We start from the raw sequence: 24,834 nt of genomic DNA, 5'->3' as shown, positions 1-24,834 counted from the left end.
CAACTGGCAAACAAATTTGGACTTGGTACCAAAAATGCTAAGAGGAAGGCTGCTCATGCAGGGCTAAAGGATCTGGTAGACCATCATCATCAGCATCAGCATTTTCCAAGATGCAAAATGACTTCTCTTGGGAGTGAACGGCATGGCTCAACGGGAAAACAAAACAAAAAACATTAAATATAAAATCTTGATCTGTTTCTATGCATTCGGTGAAAATTTAAGGCTATTTCAAAAAGAACTGCCAAAATTATTCGCCTGCGAAATGATGTCAAATTTTTTGGGACACCTTGTTCATGTATTCTTACATGGTGCAGGTTTTACACCAAAACACTCAATCACACCCAAAAAACATGAGAGCGCAAACACACATTCAGTTAGTTTACATCATGACATCTTACACAGCCATGCCCCAGATCATTTAGATTTGTAGTAAAATTTTATTTGACCAAAGGGTTTTCTTCACCCGCAGCAACGGCATGAACAAGTCACAAAATATGGTACGATTGCATTAGAAATGTTTCAATTATGTCTCTTCCTGGTAACAAAAAAATAAAGACACATCCCAAAGTATTCATGAAATGTCACAAATTTCCAAAAAATCTAGCGTCTTTCACATATCAGGTGATTTTGGTCATTTCTACTGTGTTCTAGAGCATTTTATCACCGATGTGGGTCAGCGGTCAAATATGATTCCTGTCACCTGAAGCTGAAATCAAACAGCTTTATAAGAATATTATTATTCTCTGAGAGAAAGAGCTGCACATTGTGGCTGATCACAAGACGGGGAAAGGCTACAACCTCATGGTAGGAAACTGGTGAGAATGGTGGAGCAAAAGGCCCAGAAGAATCCCAGGATCACCACCAGAACCGTTCTGATGAATCTGAGCAATTCAATAAGAAGCTAAAGTTGTTCTGGGTATGAATACTTTCGGGCGCAACTGTAGTTTTTAAGGTTTCTCAGGACAAGTTACTCTTTACGCTTTTTCACCTTTTTAGGAGCATCCTGTGGTGTGGCAGCTCCCTGTCCTTTACCTGAAAGAAAGACATTTTCAAATGTATTTTTCATAATGACCATCAAAAGTCATGTAAAAATGAAATAACAGGAACATAAACTCCACATTATCGTGTACTAATCTGAACTTTGAGATTAAGCCCATTCTCTGACACCACAAAGGTATTGGCACTGACTACTAGTTGGGACATAAAACAGAAGCAATGAGATAAAAGACAGGCGTGTATTCATAGAGCTGATGTCCACAGGGGTTTTCATTTTCAGGCTTCCTAATTACCCCTGGTGTGGAGGGTTTTGAGAGGTGACCACCTCATTTGCATAAAGTTGAAGACTAAGCTACATTATGCAAATCAGGGTTATGCAGCGCAACTCGTCGTCATGGGAAAAGACACACAAACTTTTAAAGACCTCCTCTGCTTAAAATTACGTTTTTAAAACCTTGGTAACATTTCCATAGGGTGATTTTAATATGCAGGAGGACATATTATCAAGGTTTCATATGTATCAAAGCTGAGAAACCAATCCTGTGTTTGAAAATGGACTTCATAGATCTACATGGTCTACAGTAGGAGTGTCAAACATGCGGACCGCAGGCCAAAACCGGCCCTCCAGAGGTTCCAATCCGGTCCAACTTTGTAAAGTGTAAAAATTACAGAGAAGACATTAACTGCAAATTGTAAATTTGTAAAACTATAAATTTGCAATAATTTCTCAACCATGACAAGTTGATTTCATCACAAAGTAAAAGGCCAGATTGCTTATTGTTGTTTTGTCACTTTGCGTCTCATTTTTGGAATATTTTGTCTTTTTTTTTTGACTGATTTTGTCGTTTGTCCCATGTTTTTGTTGTTTTGTTTCTCGTTTTTGTCGTTTTGTGTTCCATGTCTGTCTCGCTTGTCTTTTTGATTTTATTTTGTCATTTTGTGTTTTGCTATATGCGTTGTTTTGTGTATCATTTTGCGTTTTTTTTGTCATCTTGTTTCCGCTTTTGCTATTTTGTGTCTCATTTTCGAAGCATTTTGTTTGTTTTTGTTGTTTTATGCGTTTCTTTGTCTGACTTTTAGATCATAAAGTAAAATACTATACGATTCAGTTTTGGATACCTCTGTGACTAAATGCTTTGTATCTTTGAGACACTTCATAAGATCTGTAATCTGTAAGTTGTAATGTGTAAATGATAAACTGAGGAATAATTTTGCTAAAATTAAACTTACATTTATTAAGACATTTCAGTTTCTTCATAAAGTTTAGTAAAAAGATAATTCCTTCAATGTGAACATTTTCAGAATGTATTTTTTTGCACTAAAACAAAGGAGATGTTTGGAGTTTTGCTTATTTACAGGTTATTATGCTGTGATTTAACTGGTTTGGCCCACTGAAGATCAAACTGGGCTGTCTGTGGCCCCCGAACTAAAATTATTTTGACACCCCTCATCTAGAGGAAGCAGACTCACATCTAAGCCATTTTAAGGCAACAGGGGATTAATAGAAAAAAAATAATAAAAATCTAATTTTGCAACTGTGATACACAGAGCTGAGATTTTAAGAGTTAAATCAGTGACTCGAGTGAGAGTTTAAACAAACGGTTGTCAATGAAAAAAGAGATCAGACTGTGCATGTCTGATTTCTCACCTCGTGCTTTTAGAAACACATTTCGATGATGTGTCTGTCTCCGTATTAAGAGTAAGTTTCCAAACAGGCCACCATGTTGATTCATGTTTATGTGTTTGTAGACGGGAGCAATCGTCAATCATGCATTGTGGCAATGTCTAGTCGCACACCTACCAAGCCAACAACGCCTCGGACACGTACCATGACAGGTAATGCAGGGTCAGATGAAAATTCTCCATATGTTCATCACTTAAGAAACCAAATTCACGTTTCACATAGTTATGTGTGACTACCAACTTCTCTAGCAGTAAGTACAGCGTTACCTTTTTTGCTCTTTTTTCCACCTTTCAGGCTTTTTTCTTTGCCTCCACGTCCCTCTTTGGGAGCCCCCGGAGCTGCAGATTGTCCACTGGGACGCCCCGTCGAGCCTCCTCTGGCACCTTGCCGACCTTTTTCACTCTTGGCTCTTGCATAAGCTACGGTCACTTTGCTGCCATCGATCTCACAGTCCTCCATGGCTTCTTTGACAGCTTTGCAATTTTCGTCGCTCTCAAATTCCACAAAGCCAAACCTGATGAGGATGTAACATAAAACAGCAGCAAGTAAAGAAAAAAAAGATGGCAATCTGTTTAGATAGTTAGCGAAGTGGAGAGACAACCTCAAGCTGCCCACCTCTTTGAAAGTCCCGTCTCTTTATCTACAGCGACTCTTGCGTCGACGGATCCTTCAAAGGCGCCTCTGAGTGTCTCTGCTGTCGTCTTTTCAGCGAGGCCCATTACAATCAGTGTTTTTGAAAGGACTTCAAGGGAAAATTAAAGATTTAAAAATTAAAATAAATGTCAAACAGGTCAAAGAAAGCAGCCGTGTGTACATGAACACTCACAAATACCTTCAGGTTTGTCTGCCTTTGCCTTCATACAGAACTGCACTGTGGCTTCTCTTTTGCCGACTTTAATCTTTTTGGGTGACTTGAGCACCTTTTCAGCATCTGCTACAGTTGCAAACTCTACAAATGCAAATCTGCAGAGAATAACAGATGGGTTTTGTTCTTGAAAACATTTAAATACTTCCATCACGTAAAAGTAAAATGAATCGGCGTAGGTTTGCCTACCGCTTGGGTTTGCTTTGGCGTTCAGGTATGCTGATACTAACTGCATTCTGAAAGACGCTCTTTAGGTTTTTTTCATTCACATTGGAGGACAAATTGCTCACAAACAGAGTATTGCTTGGAGGAGGTGCAGCTGTGAGAAGGAAAGAAAACGCTTTTCAATGCAGGGAAGTCCCGTAATAAAAATTAAATTTAATAACTTCAGAATCATTCCAGCGTCTGACAGTAATTTACCTTTTTTGCTTTTGCTGTCAGCATCAGCTTTGGTGACTTCTGACACATTTCTCTCTCCTACACAGTCCACTATCAACAGCCGGCCTCGGATTCGAGCTCCTTGTTTTCTCTCCCGCACCTTTGTAGCTATTTTTTTATTTTTAAACTCCACAAAGGCGATACTGTTGAAAATGAAGAACACTTAATTGAATATATATGGCAAATATTCATTAAACATGTAGCTTTGACATCGCTGTATGTTAGAAAGCAAACTTTATCGCAGGTTTTTCAAACTCTCACCCATGGCTTGGGCCTTCAGCTCCACCAGGAAACCGGATGGCGATGGCCTTGCGGAAGATTTTCATAATGTCTTTTTTTGTTGCATTGTACGGCAAGTTCTTCAGAAACAAACACCTGGCATCTTTGGCTGAAAAAACAGCACACACACTGTTGATCTCCATGAATCTACTTGGTCTTTGTATTGTTTCGTATTCCAAGATCATTACATCATAAATCTAGTATTTAGGAATACATGTGTTTTTTTAAACTCCATAATGAATGGCCTGGTGTTAGATTTTATAAGCATTGACATTACGCTTCCATCTATATCAAATGGCAAGTAGCATAATTTAAGTCACTGATTGATCGAGCAGTTCTGTTACCTTTTTTATCCAGTGGAGGAGGTTTCACTTTCACTTTCTCCTCACTTTTGTCCTTTGCTTTGGCCATTTTCAACGGCCTATCAAAGACTGTCTCTCCATCTAACGCCAAGGCTTTGGTCAAATCCATCTCTGAGGCCAAATTTACAAAAGCATGTTTTCTACAAGAGCAGAAAACTACTTTTGAGTTATTTAGCATAGCAGCAGTGTTCACAAAGCCCAGCATCTAATGAAGAACCGAACATGAAAATCCAAACACACTCACTTGGACCGATCTAACTGGATGTCATCAAACAGCAGACTTTGTGTCACGAGGTAATTTGCTAATGAATCTTTGAGTTCTGCAAAGGGTTTCGAGGTGTTCAGGTTGCCAACAAAGAGACGGAAACCTGCAACTGAATAAGGCAGTAAAATGTGTGACGACAGGAAAATCAGACATCGTACATGACAATGAATTTAACATTTCACTGTAATGTGACTTCATACCATCACTGACAAGCTTTGTTTTCTTTGATGGGGAAGTCTCATCAGCAGGGTCTGCCTTCCGTTTCCCCTTTACTGCAGGAGAGAGAAAATTGGATACACATCAGCACAGCTAGTATGAAAACAGCGTGTAGGATTTGGACTTTGTGATGCTAAAAAACTGTGGAATTGTTTGTCTCTTGAATTTCCCTCGGGATTAATAAATTATCTATCTATCTTCAAGTGTCCCCAAATCTGTGAGGTTGCTGAAGCTGATGGACTTTGGGGCTACTTTCATTTGTAGCTACATGCTTTCCATCAGTGGTGAGAAATTCCAAATTCTTGAAATCCTGCACTACGTCCACTCTCTGCTGTCGGGATGGGACGGTAACAACTTCCAGTTACAGGCTATTTCATAGTGCTTGACAAGCCTTAGGGAAAATCATTTACACGGTGCTTCAGTCCAGTCTGTAACCAGCTGTGGAAACATAGACTGTATATAAAGATGGACGTAGCATCTGGCTCCAAAAATGAAGCCCACCCGGAAGTGTCAAAAACTTGAAATATCGCACCGTCCACTAGGGTTGGCTCCAAAAAGCTTTTGCTCCATAGACCCCAATTCATCACCGGAAAAAATAAAATTTGATAGACTGATGTTCTACAGCTCAGAGTTTTTTTCCCCGTTAATTTTCATGGTCAAAATGAGAGATCAGGTGGCCGATCTCAAAATAAATCAATACTGAATTTTAAATAAATCGTTAAAGTTGGCGGAGCCAGGGGGCGTGGCTATACTTGATAGACAGTCTTGTCTCGAGTGATAAGAGATAAGAGAGTCTTCAGCTCTCAGTCTGGCCCGCCCATAGACTGGTCCTGCCCCTAGTTGCTCTCCAGTCCAGCCTGTTTGACGACGCTTTTTACATCACTGGCTCCAAAAAAATCCAAAATGGCAACTAGGAAGTAGCAAAATCCGGGTTTCATTTTCTTGGCGTTGAAACCAACGGGTGACGTCACGGTTAGTTCACGCTTGTGTGGAAAGTGCAGTCATGGCATTTCAGAAACATCCGTGGGAGCCCTGTGTGTTGATCTGTGTTCAATCAGACAGCCGGCGCAGTTAACTGCCGAGCACCTGTTGCAGTATTAAAGAAGCAGCGAGTGCATCTGACACCCACTCTTTAAAAGTCTGGTTAGTCCACACAGAGAGACCGTGATCAGGCCTTTACTTGTCTAAACCTAAAGTTTGTTTACAAGCAGTTTCGATGAGGTTTCATTAAAGTATTCAGACTAGGTGGTTTTAATTAATTTTAGCTTGAAGGGACATGGATACTGGTGATTTTTTTAGACATTTTCAGAGTTTCAAACTTCGGCTGAGATGTTATAGTGCTCCCATTAAGAGATTCATCCCAGTTTTTGCATACATCCATTTTGAGACAAACAAGGTGACTGCATTTAAGAGTATTTTGTGAGTATGACTAAATTATGAAAGGCAAAGAGCAAAAGTAAACAAAAGACAAAGAAACAACGAACCTCTACCTGAGACAGTTCTGTCAAAGACTAAATGTTAACTCTCTGATGTTCCTCCAGGATGAATAAAGTAGATTTCATTTTATCTTATGATAAGATAAAATCTATTTTATTCATCCCAGAGGAAATTATTTTGCCAGATTACAATAAACAATAAATGACATAATTACACAGAGATTAGTAGTAAAATAGAAATAAAGAATACAAAGTACAAAATGCAAGTTTCTAAAAGTGTTTAAAAGAGTTTGTGTGAAGTGTCTTAAGTGTCTGAAGTGCCAAGAAAAAACAAGAATTAAAATAAATAAGAAAAATAAGATAATAGAAGTACAAGATGTAAACTGTATACAAATACTAATAACAATGAGCGTACCTGCTGTCTTTTTATTTTCATTATTTTCTTTCTCAGTCTTGTTCTTCCTCCTCTTACGGGTTACGGCAGGCGTACTTTCATTTTCTTGAGGAGCGGTTTCCATTTGAGATTCTAAAGAGGAAGCACTGTTACTGCTATGGTCCAGGATTTAACTCAGACACCTTTATATGGTGGTGTTTAGGTGTCATACCCAGTTTTACTCCACATTCCTCCATCTCTTGATCCACTTCTGTCTCTGCAATGTGGCTTGGAGCTTCCTCAGTGGGACAGACAGCAGCATCAGCCGAAGAGATGATCTGGGACTGTTCTTCTGGTAAAAAAACAAACAAAAAACACAGCCCTGCTATCACTTGAAGACACGACAAAACTGATGTGAATGTGTTCCCTACAAATTTCTGTGGCTTCCGGTGAAGATGGAGTTTTTCATTTGTAGAATTAAATGGAGTTCAAGTCTAAAATTGAAATATGTCTTGCAACTGACAGATCTTGTTATAGACATGAAGTGCCATTTTTTAGGTTTCATACAATAAGACTCAGATAATGAATGGAACTTCACTGACACATACATCTCAGAGGAGGAATAATAATTCATGTCATACAGAGTAATAAAAGTCTGTACCACTTCCAGTCATCTGATCATTTGCATCGGTCATCTGTTCTGTGTCATCACCTTCTCCTTCCTCTTTCTTCTTCTCATCCCAGGACACAGTTACTGTTGGGGTGTTTCCTTTTACCTCTATGTTCATCTGAGAATCTAAAAAGATATTTTCTTTATTCGCACAACTCAGAATTTCAGTCAGACATCATGTGTTATGCGTGATCAGTACCTTGTTCATCTTGGTCCTCCTCCTGTTGTACCTCCACTCCTGTCCTCTCAGTGGGGTTGTCCTCCTTGGCCTCATTCTGCCCTTCTGAAACTAACATTGATTGAGTGATTCATTGTCATTACTCAACAGAAACAGTCATATTTACTGCAAATTTCATGTTGTTTAGAAGAAATGACTTGACTGTGTTAGCGCTGTCCTCCCCTTTACCTTTGACAACTTTGCTTTGTCTTTTACTACGTTTTGTTGCCTGAAATAAAGATTAGAACAAAAACACATTTGTAACATTGTGATTGTATGAAATTGCTTGTTTGTCAGTTACAAATGTATCTGGCTTTTCCAAAAAAAAGAAAATCTGTTATTCTTCTTTATATTTTCCGCACATTAGCATTTACCGCTATCCAAATACTGACATATTAAAATGAGTGCACAACTACTATGTGCAGCTATAGATATGTGCAAAAGAGAACGCTTAAAGTGAACCAAGTGTGCAGATTGTGATAATAGAAATAAATACAGTTATTAACAATAAATATAATGGTATTGACACTTCGTTAATGCAATGGAGCTTTGACAAAAAATGGAAAGCAAAATGAAAGCAGCAAATTCTCACACTGAACAGGTTTGACTAGCACAGGTTCTGGTATTTTGCCTTGGTAGACTACTGAGACTATTAACTGACTTTCAAAATTAATATCCTTTGACACTTTACTAATAGTTGAGTCAGCTAATGACTCAGTCTTACTTTGGGTGAAATTAAACAGCGTTTTCGTGATGAAGCACCCAAGTAAACCAAACCAACAGGTTGCACAGTTATGCATTAACAACTTAAAACAGTGCTTGTCAGTGGAAGAACGCTGTTTTTCATTCGCTAGCTAACAAACTGTTAGCTATTGAGTTTGTAGCATGTAGCATTAAATAACAGTAAGCTTAAACTAATAAACTGAAGCCTGGATAATATAAATGCAACTTAACGTAATTCTTACGTCGGTTTTTGCCATGCTGTGTATTAAAACACCACACAAACACAGGCTGGAACCAGAAACAAGGTAGCCGGTGGACACACGTGTGATCTGCTAAAAACATCCACATGAGCAAAACCGCGGACTGCGCATGCGTTTGGTCTACTACGTACGGATGCCCGCAAGGAGAAAAAGCTTCTGGTATGTTTACGCGATTTAACGACTACAGCTTACGGAACTCCCCTCCTCAGAACAGCACGATCTCTCACGATCACACACCGGGTAAATATTTGGTATTAATGTATAATGTTTTGCCAGAAAAGTAGTGTTTTTTCCCAAGCTACAACCGCTCAAATGTATTTTTCTGAAAGGTAGCCATGTAGCTAATTAGCTTCAATTGGGTTGGTCAACTCCTAGTTCAGCTTCATATTTTGACTCCGCACTAATTTCAAGTGTGTATTTATGTCTCTCACAAATACTGAACTTCGATATGTTGTCCACACTGTGTGGGCGATTGTTCGGCTGTTGCTCCGTGTTGACTCTAACAGGTTGAAGTGAACTTTGAGGCAACCTCAGTCCGAAGTTCAAGTTACAGCCCCGACGCGACAGCTCAGTCGGAGCAGGCAGCAGATAAGTGATTATCGGGTCACGCCATCCCCTCAGCCTATCAAAAACAGCAGCATGAGCTGATCATGGAGGAAGTGGGACCGATTTGAAGAAGGAGAGGAGAAATACGGCTACGATGGGGAGTCAGCGGAATGGTTTTAAGAAGGAAAGCTTCATCTTGTCAGTGGACGTTGGTACAACGTCAATTAAATGTCATGTCTATGACAAGGAGGCAAAAATCCGGGGATCATGCATCACCAAGGTACCGCCCCCTCATCTTTACCCTTTTAGCTTTATATTTCTCACCCACAGCAAACATTTGCATAATTTACAGTGAGTGTTTGCATTTAGAGTGTGTTTGCTTTTCCGTCAATGCTTCTCTCCAGGTTGTCCCCTTGTATCCAGAGGTGGGACATGTGGAGATGGACCCAGATGACCTGTGGAAAGGGTTTATCACTGTGGTTAAGGGAGCAGTGCAAGGTACAGCTGTGCACCCTTCCTGTTTTCACATCCCCCTACAGCTGTATTAAGGGATTATACTGGGTGTTAGTGACATTAGTCACGTCCTTTGACAAATGCAAATGTGATGAAACATTGCAACGCCCCAACAAACGTCACAGTTTTCATGACAGAACATGCAGCAGAAAAGACAGATTGTATTTCTTTAGGTGCACTTACATTAATTGTGGTTTGATACGGCAGTCGTCCAAAAAAGTAACACTCAGCTCGTGAATCATACGCATATTCAATTATTTAAAAGCTATTTGTTTGTTTGTCTGGAGGCTGTATCCTGTGTTGTTGTTTTACAGAATTACAATTAACTGAAATGTGAAAGGATGTTTTGTCCATCATAGACTGGAAACCATTTGCAATTCTGGCTTTAAATAACATTCCTGCATACATCTCCGTGCTTGTTCTTGTATAGATGCAGGTGTACAAATGCGTCAGATAGAAGCTCTCGGCATTTCTACTCAACGAGGTACCTTCACTACATGGGACAGGTAGGTAATAATAATAATAACATAATAATTACATGCATTAGTTGCTTGCTTTGGTGGGGGAGCTAGTAGGGAACCAATTTAGCACACCGCCTTTGTGTGATTCATTTTCCACACTGGTTCCTTCTCTGTTTTGTTTCACTTCTTCTCGTTCCATTTCGACAGGAAAACTGGAGTTCCTTTCCATAACTTCATCAGCTGGCAGGATCAGAGGACCGCAGACCTGGTGAAGTCCTGGAACAGATCCTGCACCATGAAAGTGAGGCTCCTTTGCATCACTTCATTTCATTTATTTTATTAAGGTTCAAAGCTCAAATGAAGGATAAAACACAGGGTGTCCCAAAAAATGACATCATTTGAGACGTCCATATCGGAATGACTACACGGTCAAGAGGAATGATAATTAGTAGGATTTATTTCGGACATAAAATATCTTATTCCTCAAATTTCAAATGGAAAATTCTGGGGGATGGTAATTTTAGAATGTTCCAAAGTTATTACAAATGTTCAATGTCAAGTCTGTAGTGGAATTCCTGCCACGCTCTCTGCAGCATGTCATGTGTGACACTCTCCAGAGCCTCAGTGATTCTCTTCTTGAGTTCTTCACCACATGTGGGAAGTGGTGGGATATAGACCAGGGCTTTCACGTAACCACACAGAAAGAAATTGTACGGTGTTAGGTCAGGTGAGCATGGGGGCCGTTTCAATAGCAAATTGTCTCCTTCATTAGCACGTCCGATCCATCTCACTTTTGTTGAGCAAACAAATTTTAAACAAATTATTAGATGATGAAATGATGTCAGTTTTTTTAAGACACTCTGTACTTAAACTCCTGAATTACTCTGATACAGCCTTTGAGTATTTCTTGGACCAGTGCTGGGTATACTGTCCCTTCATTCATTGTGGTTTGTTGTTTTTTGTCAAATATCTTAGGCAATCCACGGCGTCATGAAGATGGTCTACTTCCTGACCAGACAGAAGCGATCCCTCGCAGCGAGTCTCATCGTCTTCTCCACTCAGCACGTCACCTTTCGCCTCGTCTGGGCCCTCACACACTACAAGCAGGTGTGTGGATGTGTTCATTAGTCATATTTAACCCAGTTAGCTGATCTGAACTTAGATCTAGGGCTACTGTGATGCACATTGACCTGCTTGATAAATGCAGTAAACAGTGTTTGCTAGTTTAAAGTGCCGCTCAAATAGTTGTGACTGATGCCAAAAAAACTACACTAGAAAGGAATGTGCTATCTGCTCAGTGCTCTGTCATGCAATACCAGAAAGTAAGACCTAATTCTTTTGCCCATGTCTCACATCTCCACAAGGTTTTTTGAAATCTGCCTGTTAATTTGTCTAAAATCCCACTGACAGGCAAACAATCAGCGCTGAAAACTCCCTGCAGGCGCTCTTCTTGGCAGAGGCACAATGAATCCTGGAATAGAGAGCTCTGAAAAGCGAAAGCCGCAAATAAAGTTATGTCACTGCTACCAGAAGTTATGTAGTGTACTTTCAGAGATTTCACAGTTAATCTAAAACATAACGTTGCAGAAAAATCAGCAGTGATGATTGTTCATCGTGTTTGCTGAAAGCTTTGTTAAAGCTGCTGTCCGGAGTTTCCGTTTGTTTTCAATTTATGTATCATTTTTTAACAAAGCTTAAATGTGTTAGTCTAGTTCGATACTATAATATAAAGTTAGTATAACGCGATATGAAAATTTATTCCTGAGCCCCGCCTTCCTCTCATAGACCCCCATGTTATTCCAAAAAGCGCCGGTCGCTGCCGACCAATCAAGTTCGAGCTTCAGCTTTGTCATGCTGTCAATCAACGGTTACGCGCACAGCAAGCAAGCCCATGCAGAGGTGGGCGAGCTACGCACTATGCAACCGCGCGCACATTTGTTTTGCTTGTGGAGGAGAGAGCATCAGGGATCAGCAACTTCCAGAAAAGTTACCAATCCCACGGCTCGTCAGGCCAAGAGACTGCAGGACGTTTTTTGGCTCGGGGTGCTCGCCTCGCTCCCCGACCACGGCCTCCATAGCCCGCCTGACGGCTTCGTTTAGATGCCCGACCTCTGGAGGAAGATGTTGGGGCGTCTGGGACATACTCTTCGTCAGAGGAGTCATGCAATTCTGAACTCTAGATAGAAATAAATAAACAATGTAACACATATACACTCGTAAATGCACTAAGTTTGATAAACAACGTCATCGAGAGGGATACACGAGTGTAATCACATATTGAAACTTTACTCGTTCGTCCTAGCAGATTCATGTTATTTTGGTATTAGGACAAGTTAGACTCAATACAGCATTCTAACGTAATTCCTTTATTATTTACTAAATGTACTAAATGTAGAAGAGGGGAAAACAGCAAAACGGGCAAGATGCTGCAGCACTCCGGGCACTCCTCTCATGTACTGCGCGCGTGCACAAATAAAGGGGCGAAATCAGAGGGAGGGAGGGTGGGACCACCGGTGTTTTGGGAGACGCTGCGATTCAAACTCCGGACAGCAGCTTTAAGTTGCAGGACCAGAAAATTAAAATTATCCATTGATTGAATTCACCGATTCTTAAAGTTGTCAGCTTGAACGAGATTGGCTTATTAGTTGGTGAATTTACAGCCACTGTTCCATCCGCAGAAGGCTGACATTGTCTTTATGTGCTGACAGGATTTAAGTCGGTTATACATTAATAAATTAGTTGTTTCAATGAATATTTCCACATAAGTTAAAAAGAACTTTCCAAATGTGACGTATGAGGACCTCATTTTCAGCGTTTTTGGGCCTGAGATACATCAGAGTTCCACATTTCTTTTTAAATTATGTAGAAATATTAGTAGAAACCATCAATCTTTTGTGTATGATCAACTTTTTTTGTTTTTCTTTTTCTTCAAGGACTTAATTTTTCAATGTTTACGAGGCTGAGATACGTCACTTTTGCCCATTTTTTTAAAAATTCCGTCGTAATATTAGCCGAAACAAAAGTTGTTTTTGTTTTTATTTTTCAATGTTCTTTGTCTCAAATCGCTCAGATCCAGTGTTCAGGCCTGAGATATGTCACATTTGCACCTTTTTTGTTAAATTACGTAAAAATAATAGTAGAAACAACCAATCTATTTATGTATAATCGACCTAACCCTGTAAACCCAAATATGAAACAAAATGAGCAAATCTATGTAAAATAAAAAATAATAAGAAAAAAAATAGAGCTGATGTTGTATTTTTGTAGCAGTGGGTTTTTACAGGGTTAATGAATAGTTTAACATAAATAAAATCCAGGTGCAGCATATTGTGAGATGGACCGCAGCACTCACTGGCTTGTTCTTTCAGCCTCCTCATGTTTCTTTCTTCTTCCAGGTTCGTCAAGCAGTAGATGAAGGCAACTGCTGCTTTGGGACAATAGACACCTGGCTGCTGTTCAAACTCACAAAAGGTGGGTTTGGCATCGTTTGTTTTTCTCCAGCTCCCTCTGGGCACAGTGTGTGTTTGAAATAGTGCAGTCCTACATGATTTGTCCACTGAAATGCATTTCATACAATCTCTAACAGGACATTAAGTCCCAGACAGAATGTTCTTTGTTTCTGCAATCCTGTTGCATCACTGATTGGCTGAAATTTCTCAGGAATGTTTCAGCTCCCTTCTGTGGGAGAGGGGGTGTTGGGGGGGAATAAAAGTGACCTGGAGTTTGTGCAAGTTGGGTTTTTAGGGTGTTTTTTTGTACCTTTTTAGAAAGTGACTTTTAATACATTATTATTTGCCTTTTGTATTTTAGGACAGGTCCATGCCACAGATTACTCTAATGCCAGTGCAACAGGGATTTTCGACTCCTATCAGGTCTGTTGTATATCATGTTTGTTCACCGTTTTTTGTCTGTGTGTGTGTTTTTTCATATCTCTGTAATGCGACTTGTTTCACAGATGTGTTGGAGTGGCTTTCTCTCCTCTCTTGTGTCTCTGCCTCTGTCTATTTTCCCCAAAGTAGAAAATACAGGGTGAGTCGATCATTCATTTCAAATGCCAACAAACACTTGAATCTCCTTCCTGACTTTTAGCCAATAAAAATCTTTCTATATAAAATATTTCATTTTTATCACATTGACCTCTGATGCACTGTTCACGGTGTCCTACAGTTTGCCGGGTTTTTATTGTTTTTTTTAAATTTTTAATTCCAGATGATAGAAGTAAAGTAGGGCAGGAAAACAATTTAACTCTTGCGTCATTAAAATGTATTTATTGTATGCACTTTTCTCTGACTTTTTCTGGAAATGCTGTCCACACATGCAGCATTTATTTTATGTGCATTGAAAGGCTGGGAAATGTAATTGAATGCAAGGTGCAATTAAGAAGTTCCAAGACTGCATCCATAAGAAGTAAAAGCTGTCTTCAATATAAAATGGCTTCACACTAACCTTCTTGAGCAGCGATATCCCTCTCCCAGTGCTCTTGCAGTGTTTGAAACGAAGGCTGTTGTGAGGTCTCTTAGTTGTAGCTGTAGACCCATTCCCAGTGAGCGATCCAAATATGACTGGAGCACTGGGAGCAGGGTATCACTGCACAGGAAGACTAGCCTAGCCATGCTAGACCCATGTTTCTGACGGCACAAGGGTCTAGGGAAGCTCGACAGGGAGGGAGGCGGGCTGAAAGGTTGTCTATCAAATCCCTCTGCAGCAATTGGGTAGGTATACAACCAATCAACGTAACGAATAGGCTGACGTAGTTCCGAGAGCACCGGCAGATTGTGGCTAAGTCCCATTAGCTTCCCAACCAGCGAAGCCACGGAGCCAACTGGTATATTAAGGATTTGCCATATCCCGTCGGCATCAGTCCAAATACGTCTTTCTTCTCAATGAAACACTTCAGTGCCGTCCTTTGTTTATCTTTCAAGTTGAATTTTAGCTTCAAATCTTTAAGGGCTGTGGCCAAAGCCGAGTCGAAAGATAACTGTTTATTGTGCGCCGGTTGTTTCTGTCAGAATCGTCGCGCCTCTGTCGTCACTTAGTTACGCCGGCCTTCTGACTCTACACTTCATGGTGATTGGTCCGGCCAGTTTTAGGAGAATCCAGCCTCGAGCCTTATGGAGGGTAATTAGACCCACCCTGGCAGAGAATTAAATTCGTTGCCGTGGGTTGTCTAGCGCGGCTAGGGTACAGGAAGACCACTTCGAAGAAGATATTGGCCACATTTAATGGACATGTTGTGCCTTTTTTTGGGCAAAACTTCTTGATCTCACCTTGTACAGAAGTCATTCAATCAAAATAAATGAAACGCCAAAATTATGCTTTAAGGTGTTTTGAAAACATTTAGTCTGTGCCAACAGTTTTAGCTGGACATGATCGTATTTAATGTGATTTCAAAAACACATAATAGCATTAAATGTCTGTATATGACAGAGCTAAATTATTGTATGAAAGTAATAATTAATACTAGTTCTTATTATCAGTGACTGCGTACGATAAACTCTTACATCATTTCAACATTTCTGTGCCATTTTAGTGCAACTGTGAAGCATTGCACGCTTTTTACGTTGTTCTGCGGCTTGCAGTTCACTTTTAGATAAGAGTAGGGAAAGACACTGTGCGGCTGAATCACTGTGTCTGATTTTCTCCTTTGTGACGCAACAGCTTTGACTTTGGTTCCACGGACCCGTCCATCTTTGGAGTGTCCATTCCCATTATGTCAGTGGTGAGTTATCAAAATCTTGGCATCACACAATCTGATTTTGATAAAGAACATTCATTGCAACCTTCTAACTTTATGATGCCAGCATGTCAACTCCGTTATGTCATTAAAATGACAATTAACAGAGTTGTTTATAGCAGGTAATATGTTACTCGCGATAACCTCGTCGATCGCCTGAAACGACATATTGCTCATAAATGCGCACAGATAAGACAGAACAAGAAAAGCAATAAGACTCATGGGATGTATTAAAACAGTGTGGTAACAATAAAACACATTTATAAACTGGGATAGGGTGTAGACTTTGGCCCCCGTTTAATGTAAACTCTCGCTTTTCCTTTATACACACAATGTGGGTTTGAGACGTTTTGAGCATTGTACGTTTAAGTGTCGAGTTGTTTGGCATTCATTGTTATCACAGCATGCAAATGTCTTCCTCCGTCCATCTGCCGTAGATGGCAGACCAGCAGGCGGCCATGTTTGGAGAGTGCTGCTTCGACGTTGGTGATGTAAAGATCACCATGGGAACAGGCACCTTCATGGACATCAACACTGGGAGCAAACCGCATACGTCTGTAGCAGGTAGAGGAGTCAAACACGCTTCAGAAAATATCCACATTTGTCCACACAGGATCGTTTCAACCCCTCGTCCTCTCGCTGTAGGTCTGTATCCTATTGTGGGGTGGAAGATCGGCTCTGAGGTGGTCTACCTGGCGGAGGGGAACGCAGCAGACACAGGGACCGCCATCAAATGGGCTCAGAGACTGGGTGAGCCATGAGGTGGATGCAGCAGCTGTGGGGATTTCTTACTGTGGCAGGTTCTGTGCCACTATAAGAACAACACATAGGACTTTTTAGCCAACAGAGCTACTGAAGTTTTTGTTTACTGCAGAACCAGTTACACATCCAAAGCCTGCTAGGTGGTAGTTTATGTCAACTCTGCAAAAGCTCTGCATAAAATCTGTTCTTCCAAGTAGAGCCTTTGAGCTTCTGCTGTAATTCAGCAGATGTCCACATTGACACTAAAAACCAGTTTTCTTCAGACTCCCAGGTGACACACTTATAATAATAATAATAATAATAACTGTTTTATGTAGCACTTTCAAATCGAAGTGCATTACAGAGCAAGCTACAGATAAATTAGAATAAAATGATAACTGATAAAAACAAAGGCTGAGAAGACACAATAACAACAGTAAAACTGATAAAAGCAATATCTAAGAAGACACAGTACCTCACAAGTTAGGATTCATATGCAACAGAGAACAAGTGGGTCTTTAGCTTAGCTAACGTTCCATAAAGACGGTGCACTGAAATAAAAAGCGTGCACATCGACCATCTTGTTTTTCACTTTTGGGGCAGTCAGCACACCCGTCCCCTGAGAGCACAAGGACCTTGATGGTTCATATGGGACTACCAGCTCCTTTAAATACGATGGCCCAGTGCCATTTACAGCTTTATATGTTAAAAGGAGTATCTTCAAATCAGTTCTAACATGAACTGGGAGCCAATGAAGTGAGACTAACACTGGGTGGTCTTACTTCTTTGTTCCAGTCACCCGTTCTTCTCCATTTTGCTCGTTTGCATCCACTGGTTTCGTTCACATCCACTCATGACGATGATGTTGTCCTGATTCCTGTTTGATTGATTGATTGATTGATTGATTGATCATTTTTATTTCAAACCAGCTTCTAACACCACCAAAATCAGACAATTAACATAAGTGATTTGAAAAGGGGATGGATGAAGCAAAGCTTCTAAATTCCAACCCCCCACTCACCACCAGACCCCAATACAGGACCACACTCTCCCGCCACACACAACATATAGACGAGACAAAAGACGAGAGAAAGACCCATTACAGTTCAAACCCACACCACTCCCCCCTTTGAACACTGAAACATCTCAATTAAAACAATGGTGTCAATCCTCATTCTTTTAGGTAGATACACAATACATCCACACAGATCCTTGAGCATCTACTTATGCTAATACATACCAGCAACATACAATGTTATACAAGCACATTTTAGAAAAGACCGGCTTCTGGTTCTCGCTGACAGCCCATAGTTCAGTTCCAATCCAGTCTGTTTTTGGCTAGTCTGACTCACCAGATGTAGGATGCAGAAATAATTCTGCCATTTGCTGCGGCTTTGTTCTTGCTTTCCGCTACCTGCATAATACTGCTTTCTCTGGAAACAACGACCAAATCCAGTAACCTACCACACTGAAAATCTTAGGTCTTGCAGAGGGTCTGGATCGTGCAGTAAGACAGAATCTAAAGACAAATATGCAAATTTTCCATCTAAACAGTTCCGCGTGTCACTATTTTGACCCCTAACCAAATCTTTGCTTAGAAATACAAACAAGCCAAAGCATTTCCCCCCCAAATAGCAGAATGATAGTGAGGACAGAAACAGAACGTTAGAATCATCTGCAGTTATCCTTGTTGAAGTCATCGACTTCTTTACAATAAATAAGACGGTGGCTGACAGATTCAGCGCGTGACACCGGTGTGTGTTGTTGCAGAGCTCTTCTCTGATGTCACAGAGACCAGTGATATGGCTTACAGTGTCAGTGACTCAGACGGAGTTTGTTTTGTCCCTTCCTTCAGCGGCCTGCAGGTAAATGAATACATTATGCTTTTATTTTAACACACAGTCTGTATTATGTATTTACTCAGAATGACGTCTGTTTGCTGTTGGGCATGTGCATTGATTTCCATTTCTGTCTGTGTAACGTGGTTGTCTCTTTTTTTTTCTCTGCCTTCCATTGTGAACTGGCGCTTGTAAGTGTTTGTCACGAATGTTTATGGTTTAAATGCAAAGATCTGATAACAAAATCAGTTTTGTTATGCTTCAGTAATCAAGATTTATTGCTGTAACTGTGCAGAACAGTAAACCTACTACACCCTTGCTGACTATGCAAAAGATACAAGGATCTGTTTTTTTTTTTTTTTTTTTCCAAGGCTCCTTTGAATGATCCCAAAGCTTGTGCTTCCCTCATGGGCCTCAAACCTTCCACCACTAAAAGCCATCTGGTCCGTGCCATTCTGGAGTCTGTCGCCTTCAGGTGACTCATTTTCAAGAGATGGTTTCTGTACAAATGTCTTCACTATTATTCATTGTCTTTCATGCTGCTTGATGCTCATTCCTTGTGCTCTTATTCTTTCCAGAAACAAGCAGCTCTACGAGACGATGCTAAGAGAGACCCGCATTCCCATCACAAAGATCAGGTACAGTTTTTCCTCATCCACTCTGATTCTAGTAATGTAGATGTTCTGTACATGTCATAGAGACTCATGGACATTTGTTTTATGTCTGACCAGAAGAGACTAGAACTGTCACAATCATGAAATTTTAGTTGACGATTAATTATATGTATTATTTATTACAAATATTGGTTTGATTCCGATTCAGAAAACTTTATTTTTTCCCAGGGGGCAATTAAAAAGGCATGTAGAGCAGGCAGTGTAACGGTGACGTCATAAAGAAATAGGGATAAATATATACCGGGCTTTGGAAAAGTTCTGTTACACTTGCAAAATGCAAGCAAAATGAACACAAAATTTTTTGGTGCCATAAGATAATTTTTCATTTTCCAAATATTTCAATATATGTGTTAATGATAATATTAATCAGAAATGTGGCCAGCCAAAAGTTTTATCTTATTGCACCGAAAAATCTTTGTGTTCATTTTCGTGAATGTCTCAACAAGTGTAACAGAACTTTTGCAAAGCCGGGTATATACAAATCTAGAAAAAGAAAAAGTGAACTTTCAAGTTTACTTTAAATGAAGAACAAAAACAAAATAAAAACCAACTGACATATAAATAAAAACTATAAAAAAATGCAAGAAAGCATACTGAATGGAAATCACTTTGCCACAGGTTGTTGTTTTTTCTCCAAAAACAGAACAAAACAGAACGTTTGTTTTTCCATAAAAATCTCAGTCTTTTTTTGTGTTCATAACGAATTCAGCTTTGTATCTTTTTCACATTGATTTGTTTTTTTTTCTGAACCACCCCTTTTTAAAATCTTATTCTTCTCCCCTGAAACTCTCCCAGATCCAAATGAGGTCACATGCAAAAAAAAAAACAAAACAAGAAAGACAACAAAAATAATAATCATAATATTCAAAGTCAAAAAAAAATCTACAGAAAGAAAAAGACAAAAACACAACTTAGTAGCAAACGATTGGAAAAGTAGGTGCATCATGGCAGGGAGGTAGATATTAATAGTCTTCTTCTGTTCATTTTATGCCTCTATTAGTTTTATTAATGCTCCTGACTGCAACCTATTTGCTGCAAATTGTCTCCACTAAGTTATTTGCTCTCCATTTTCATTTGGCTTCAAACCAAGCCGCGGCCACAGTGGCGCTGCGGTGTTTGACTCTGCAGCCAAATCCATGAAGCTAATGTCAGTAGATGCTCGGTGATATTCAGCCGGTCAAATATTAGAAGTTAAGTGCCTTGATATAACCAGTTGGTGCCATTAAAACGCAGCAGATGAAGGGAATGGTAGCAAACGTGAATGGAAATCCTTCTAACAGTTCTGCATAGTGACCGCAGTCCACCCAAACAACAGCGATCAGGTGATTATGTCAGACTGTAACAGGAATAGGAGAGGCGTCTTTTCATATCTCGTGTTCATATGTGATCTGGATCGTGTCCAGCAAACTGGGCGTAGCAGACTGGGCTCTTGTGTATCCTGCTTTTAGTAGTAATGCAGTCCGGTTGTTTTATTAGCAGTGCATTACAGGCGTGTGTTTCTCCGATACGGTTACAGTAAATTGAGTCGAGGTGTAATTGAGTGCTCTCTTCCTCTCCGGTTCAGGGTTGACGGGGGAGTTTCCTCCAACGACTTCGTCCTGCAGCTGACTGCGGACCTGTTCGGCAGAAAGGTGTCCAGGCCCCAGCACAACGAGATGTCGTGTTTGGGGGCCGCTTTTGTCGCCGGACTTGGAGTTGGTACGCAAAAACACACTCGCACATAAAGAATATATATAAATGTTTGTTTTTTAGCTTTGAGAGGACAGTAGTTAGTGCAGGTGAAATGCTTTTTTTAACCCTCGTGTTGTGCTGTCTTAGTTTGAAAATGTGGAAAAATATATATATTTTCACAGTGAAACTTCTGATGTCCACCTTTTCAACATTTTTGGGAAATCTTTGGTCATATTTTGGTGGAAAAAAAGAAATGTTCAAAAATGCGAACATTCACAAAAAAAATCAACCAAAATCCAGCGAAATTCGCTGGATTTTGGTTGATTTTTTTTTTTGTGAATGTTCTTAAAGAAAATAGAAGTTTTATTGATATATATGTAATCACTTTAGATATTTTTAGGATTTTTTTGGAAAGATTTTTACTCCTTTTTTGAAAATATTTGCAAGAGTTTTCTTTCCAAATTTTGGGGATTTAAAAAAAAATTATATTATTTTGAAAATATTTTTTTATATTGTATTTTATATTTGGATATTTTTTTAAATAAAACTTTTAAGGAATTATTGGAATTTTCTTCCTGAAGGTTTTACAATTTTTCAGAAATTTTGGGAATTTTTTTTGCAGAATTTTTTGGATTTTTTTCAGACGGGGAAACAATATTTTTTGGTGCCTGTAAATGAGGACAACAGGAGGGTTAAGCATAAGAGCTACTGTTTTGTGAGTGGCACTTTTTGTACTCAGCCTGCTGAGTGAAGCTGAGACGTCTCAGAAATGCTGCTCAGCACAAACTACAAAATATGGAGATGAAAGCAGCTCAGACAGCGTTCCTCTGTTCTTTCACTGTAGTGTTTCTCTAAAAATATTGCAACACAACAGCTCATGACAAAGTTTCATTTGAAAAGTTTTGATCAAAAGTCCTATTTTTACACTCGCCGACTCTGCCAGAAGAAACAAAACGAAGTGCTGCTGTTTGTTATATAACCTGTTTTCCGTTTAATTATTCACATTATGTAATTAGATTGTTATACATTAGTCAGTGCTAAGTCAAATCAGACTAAAACGACGGATTTGATCGTGTTGTTGTGTAACAGGCGTGAACCAGGTGGTGCTGATGACTGGATGATAAAGTGAATCATGTGTCTGAGGAACCTGGTTTCTTTGCAGATCACTGAACAGTCGTGGAGATAATTAAATCGTTTCACAGTGTGCCATTCACTCTGCCAAATTCTCCTCTTTTTTTTTTTTTATTTCTGCCAGTGTTGCGCATGTTGTGCGTCTTTTAAAGTCTCAATCTGTCTTCTGCTGTCACCGCAGGATTCTGGAGGAGCCGGGAAGAGCTGAAAAAGCTGCAGAGCACCGACACAATGTTCTTGCCCCGGGGTGCAGCCAAGGAGGGCGCCGGCAGCACAAGTCGGGAGTACATCCCCGTCCTCCAGAGCTGGGAACGGGCTCTGCGTCGCTCCATGAATTGGTACAAGCAGCCTTGACACTGGATCCGCACACGGGGTTTGACCGAATGAAAAGATAGAAGTGATGTTTGGGAACGTGTGAAAGCTGATTTTAAATTCAATTACTGCTCGAAGAAATGACGACCATCAGCTGTGACGGTGAAATGAATTTAACAGTTAATGTGTTTTCTGAACCACATCCTGAACCGCTTACTCTAAAGCCGTGGTATGAAGCTTTTAGTGATGATGGAGGTGCTGGTGTGCAGATTTTCTAGGGGGAACAACAACATGTTTTTTCATACATAAAGCAGGAAACACAACTGAAGGTGCACTGACGTAATGGTACAGCACTGATGACTGCGGCTGAAAGCAGGATTGTGGGTAAAAACACTTTCCAAAGAGCCAGCAGCAGCCACGTTACAGAAGTGACTGTACGTCTTCCCACCATAGCGGCCTGACCAGGAGTGCATTTCATTCATTCCGCGTCTAAAGTCACTGGTGCTATTTCATATTTCAGTATTTTTTCCAAGCTGTAATATTATTTTACATTTTCCCACATGGGGGCGCTGATGACTGGCTTTATGAGCTCACCATAGCAACCGCTGCCAAATATTAATCAGAAACCGCAGACTAAAAATCACTTATACCAGATTCACATATCAACGTCTGTGAGAATGAAAAAGTGGGAACAACGGGAAAATCGACGCGTCTGTTCGTGACTCCTCGGGACCCTTCAGGCCTCCACAGGGGACACAGTTTGAACACATTTCATACAGAGCATTTAGTATTTTTGCAATGTCATTCTTTTATATGTAGCTGCTTCTTCTTGATTAATGATGGTTTTTTTCATGTTGCCATTTCAAGAAAATACTGACCTCTCAAGAACACTAGTGATGCCTTTTTGGAAATCTGGAGCGACTTCATTTTTGTAACCTTTAATTCTGCGTGTTTTCTAGTCATGAGATAATGTTGATAAATGTGACCGCACCAAAATCTCACTATGTTTTCCCTGAGTGTGGGGGATTCCACTGGATTTCTGTGTTTGAATGTTATTTTTTCTTCTTCTCTCTGCCTCAGGTTTGTCTCATAACTAACCGGTTGTGTCTCATTGAAGTGGAAAAAGTTTTAAATGTGACTGGAACAGAACTCATTTTGCTGTACAGGTTTTGATGATATCACAGTCAGGGATTCAAATATTCACCCTAAACAGAAATAGGGCATGCAGAGATTTGTGTTGAGTTCATTTCCTTGTGAGTCAATGTTGTGTAGCTGCTGAAGGTGGAGCCAATTTGATGTCATGTGATGAACTTGTTCAAGATTCTGTTTATGTTGTGATTAAATGCACTGATGTGACCGAAATTACTGCAGAAATGTAAACTATGGATCTTCTTTGCGACTTGTCATGTTTGATGGGTATTGTTGCCTTTCTTAACCCTCCTGTTGTCCTCATTTACGGGCACCAAAAATATTGTTTCCTCGTCTGAAAAAAAATCCAAAAATTCAGCAAAAAAAAAATTTGCCAAATTTCTGAAAATTTGCAAAACCTTCAAGAAGAAAATTCCAATAATTCCTTAAAACTTTTCATTTTAAAAAAAATCCCCCAAATTTGGCAAGAAAATTCTAATAAATATTTTCAAAAAAATGAGTAAAACTCTTCCAAAAAACATCCTAAAAATATCTAAAGTGATTACATATATATCAGTAAAACTTGTCATATTCTCTTAAGAAGATTTACATAAAAATCAACCAAAATCCAGCGAAATTTGTTAGATTTTGGTTGTTTTTTGTGTGAATATTCTTAAGAAATATATTAAACTTTTTTTCCACTAAAAAATGTTCAAAGATTTCCCAAAACTGTTGAAAATGTGGACATCAGAAGTTTCATTGTGGAAATATATTTTTTTCACATTTTCAAACTTTGAAACGGGTCAATTTTGACCCGCAGAACAACACGAGGGTTCATACTATACAATTGTAGTAAACCAGCTAAACATCATGTGAAGTGATACTATGCATAATGCCGAAACTAACGCCTCAGATTCAGACACCATTCCAGGTCAACGTGTGAGATGTTTCTAACACTTTTTTTACTTCATTCACTTCTTGAATGGCTCATGTCATCCCAAACTGCTGGGAAATAACAAATAACACACTTGTGTAGTCATAAACTGCCTAAAAACGGAGTATTTTGTATGTCTTGGAGGGTTTTAGTATTAAAAACGTGATCTCTCAGCTGCTGGTTGCGGTGTTTTCTTTCTCAGCTACTCAGGTGTCAGCGGCTCGATGAGTGAGCAGATGCCAGACCAAAGTATTCACCTAAACATGGGCTCGGGGGGGCACAGGGACGCTGTCACTTTAGGAATCGTCAGAGGCACGAGGGCTACGAGATGAGTCGAAGGGATTGAGTCCCATTGATGTGACCAACC

The 24,834-nt window shown here is 39.8% G+C and overlaps 2 protein-coding genes across 9 annotated transcripts; one reads left to right on the top strand and one right to left on the bottom strand.

The window, feature by feature from the left end:
* Window positions 1-417: 417 nt before the first annotated feature.
* On the bottom strand, window positions 418-8,918 carry LOC110964873 (nucleolin-like). 7 transcript variants are annotated; one of them, XM_022213731.2, is made up of 16 exons: window positions 8,767-8,918; window positions 7,991-8,030; window positions 7,784-7,873; window positions 7,576-7,710; window positions 7,147-7,266; window positions 6,957-7,067; window positions 5,090-5,161; window positions 4,869-4,998; window positions 4,607-4,764; window positions 4,245-4,371; window positions 3,966-4,126; window positions 3,735-3,864; window positions 3,513-3,643; window positions 3,296-3,422; window positions 2,947-3,194; window positions 418-1,032 (listed from the first exon to the last, which is right to left on the bottom strand). In XM_022213731.2, the coding sequence occupies exons 1-16, from the start codon at window positions 8,779-8,781 to the stop codon at window positions 968-970; spliced, it is 1,860 nt and encodes a 619-aa protein (XP_022069423.2). In that variant the 5' UTR covers window positions 8,782-8,918; the 3' UTR covers window positions 418-967. The 7 variants fall into 7 exon arrangements, with proteins under 7 accessions (XP_022069423.2, XP_051809240.1, XP_022069447.2 ...); XM_051953280.1 differs by having other exon boundaries at window positions 7,147-7,263; XM_022213755.2 differs by having other exon boundaries at window positions 7,627-7,710.
* gk5 (glycerol kinase 5) lies at window positions 8,905-24,640 on the top strand. 2 transcript variants are annotated; one of them, XM_022213783.2, is made up of 17 exons: window positions 8,905-9,024; window positions 9,291-9,610; window positions 9,735-9,828; window positions 10,274-10,349; window positions 10,512-10,605; window positions 11,280-11,411; window positions 13,700-13,775; window positions 14,115-14,176; window positions 14,260-14,333; window positions 15,963-16,023; window positions 16,476-16,602; window positions 16,684-16,788; window positions 18,550-18,644; window positions 18,989-19,092; window positions 19,196-19,255; window positions 20,856-20,989; window positions 22,275-24,640. In XM_022213783.2, exons 2-17 carry the CDS (start codon window positions 9,485-9,487, stop codon window positions 22,445-22,447), a joined length of 1,593 nt encoding a protein of 530 aa, XP_022069475.1. In that variant the 5' UTR covers window positions 8,905-9,024; window positions 9,291-9,484; the 3' UTR covers window positions 22,448-24,640. The 2 variants fall into 2 exon arrangements, with proteins under 2 accessions (XP_022069475.1, XP_051809241.1); XM_051953281.1 differs by lacking the exons at window positions 14,260-14,333; window positions 15,963-16,023.
* Window positions 24,641-24,834: the final 194 nt, after the last annotated feature.

The sequence above is a fragment of the Acanthochromis polyacanthus genome, chromosome 9 (genome assembly GCF_021347895.1).
Source record: "Acanthochromis polyacanthus isolate Apoly-LR-REF ecotype Palm Island chromosome 9, KAUST_Apoly_ChrSc, whole genome shotgun sequence".
Lineage (NCBI taxonomy): Eukaryota > Metazoa > Chordata > Actinopteri > Pomacentridae > Acanthochromis > Acanthochromis polyacanthus.
The sequence above is the reverse complement of the archived record's forward strand: the minus strand, read 5'-3'. Positions and strand labels throughout refer to the sequence as shown.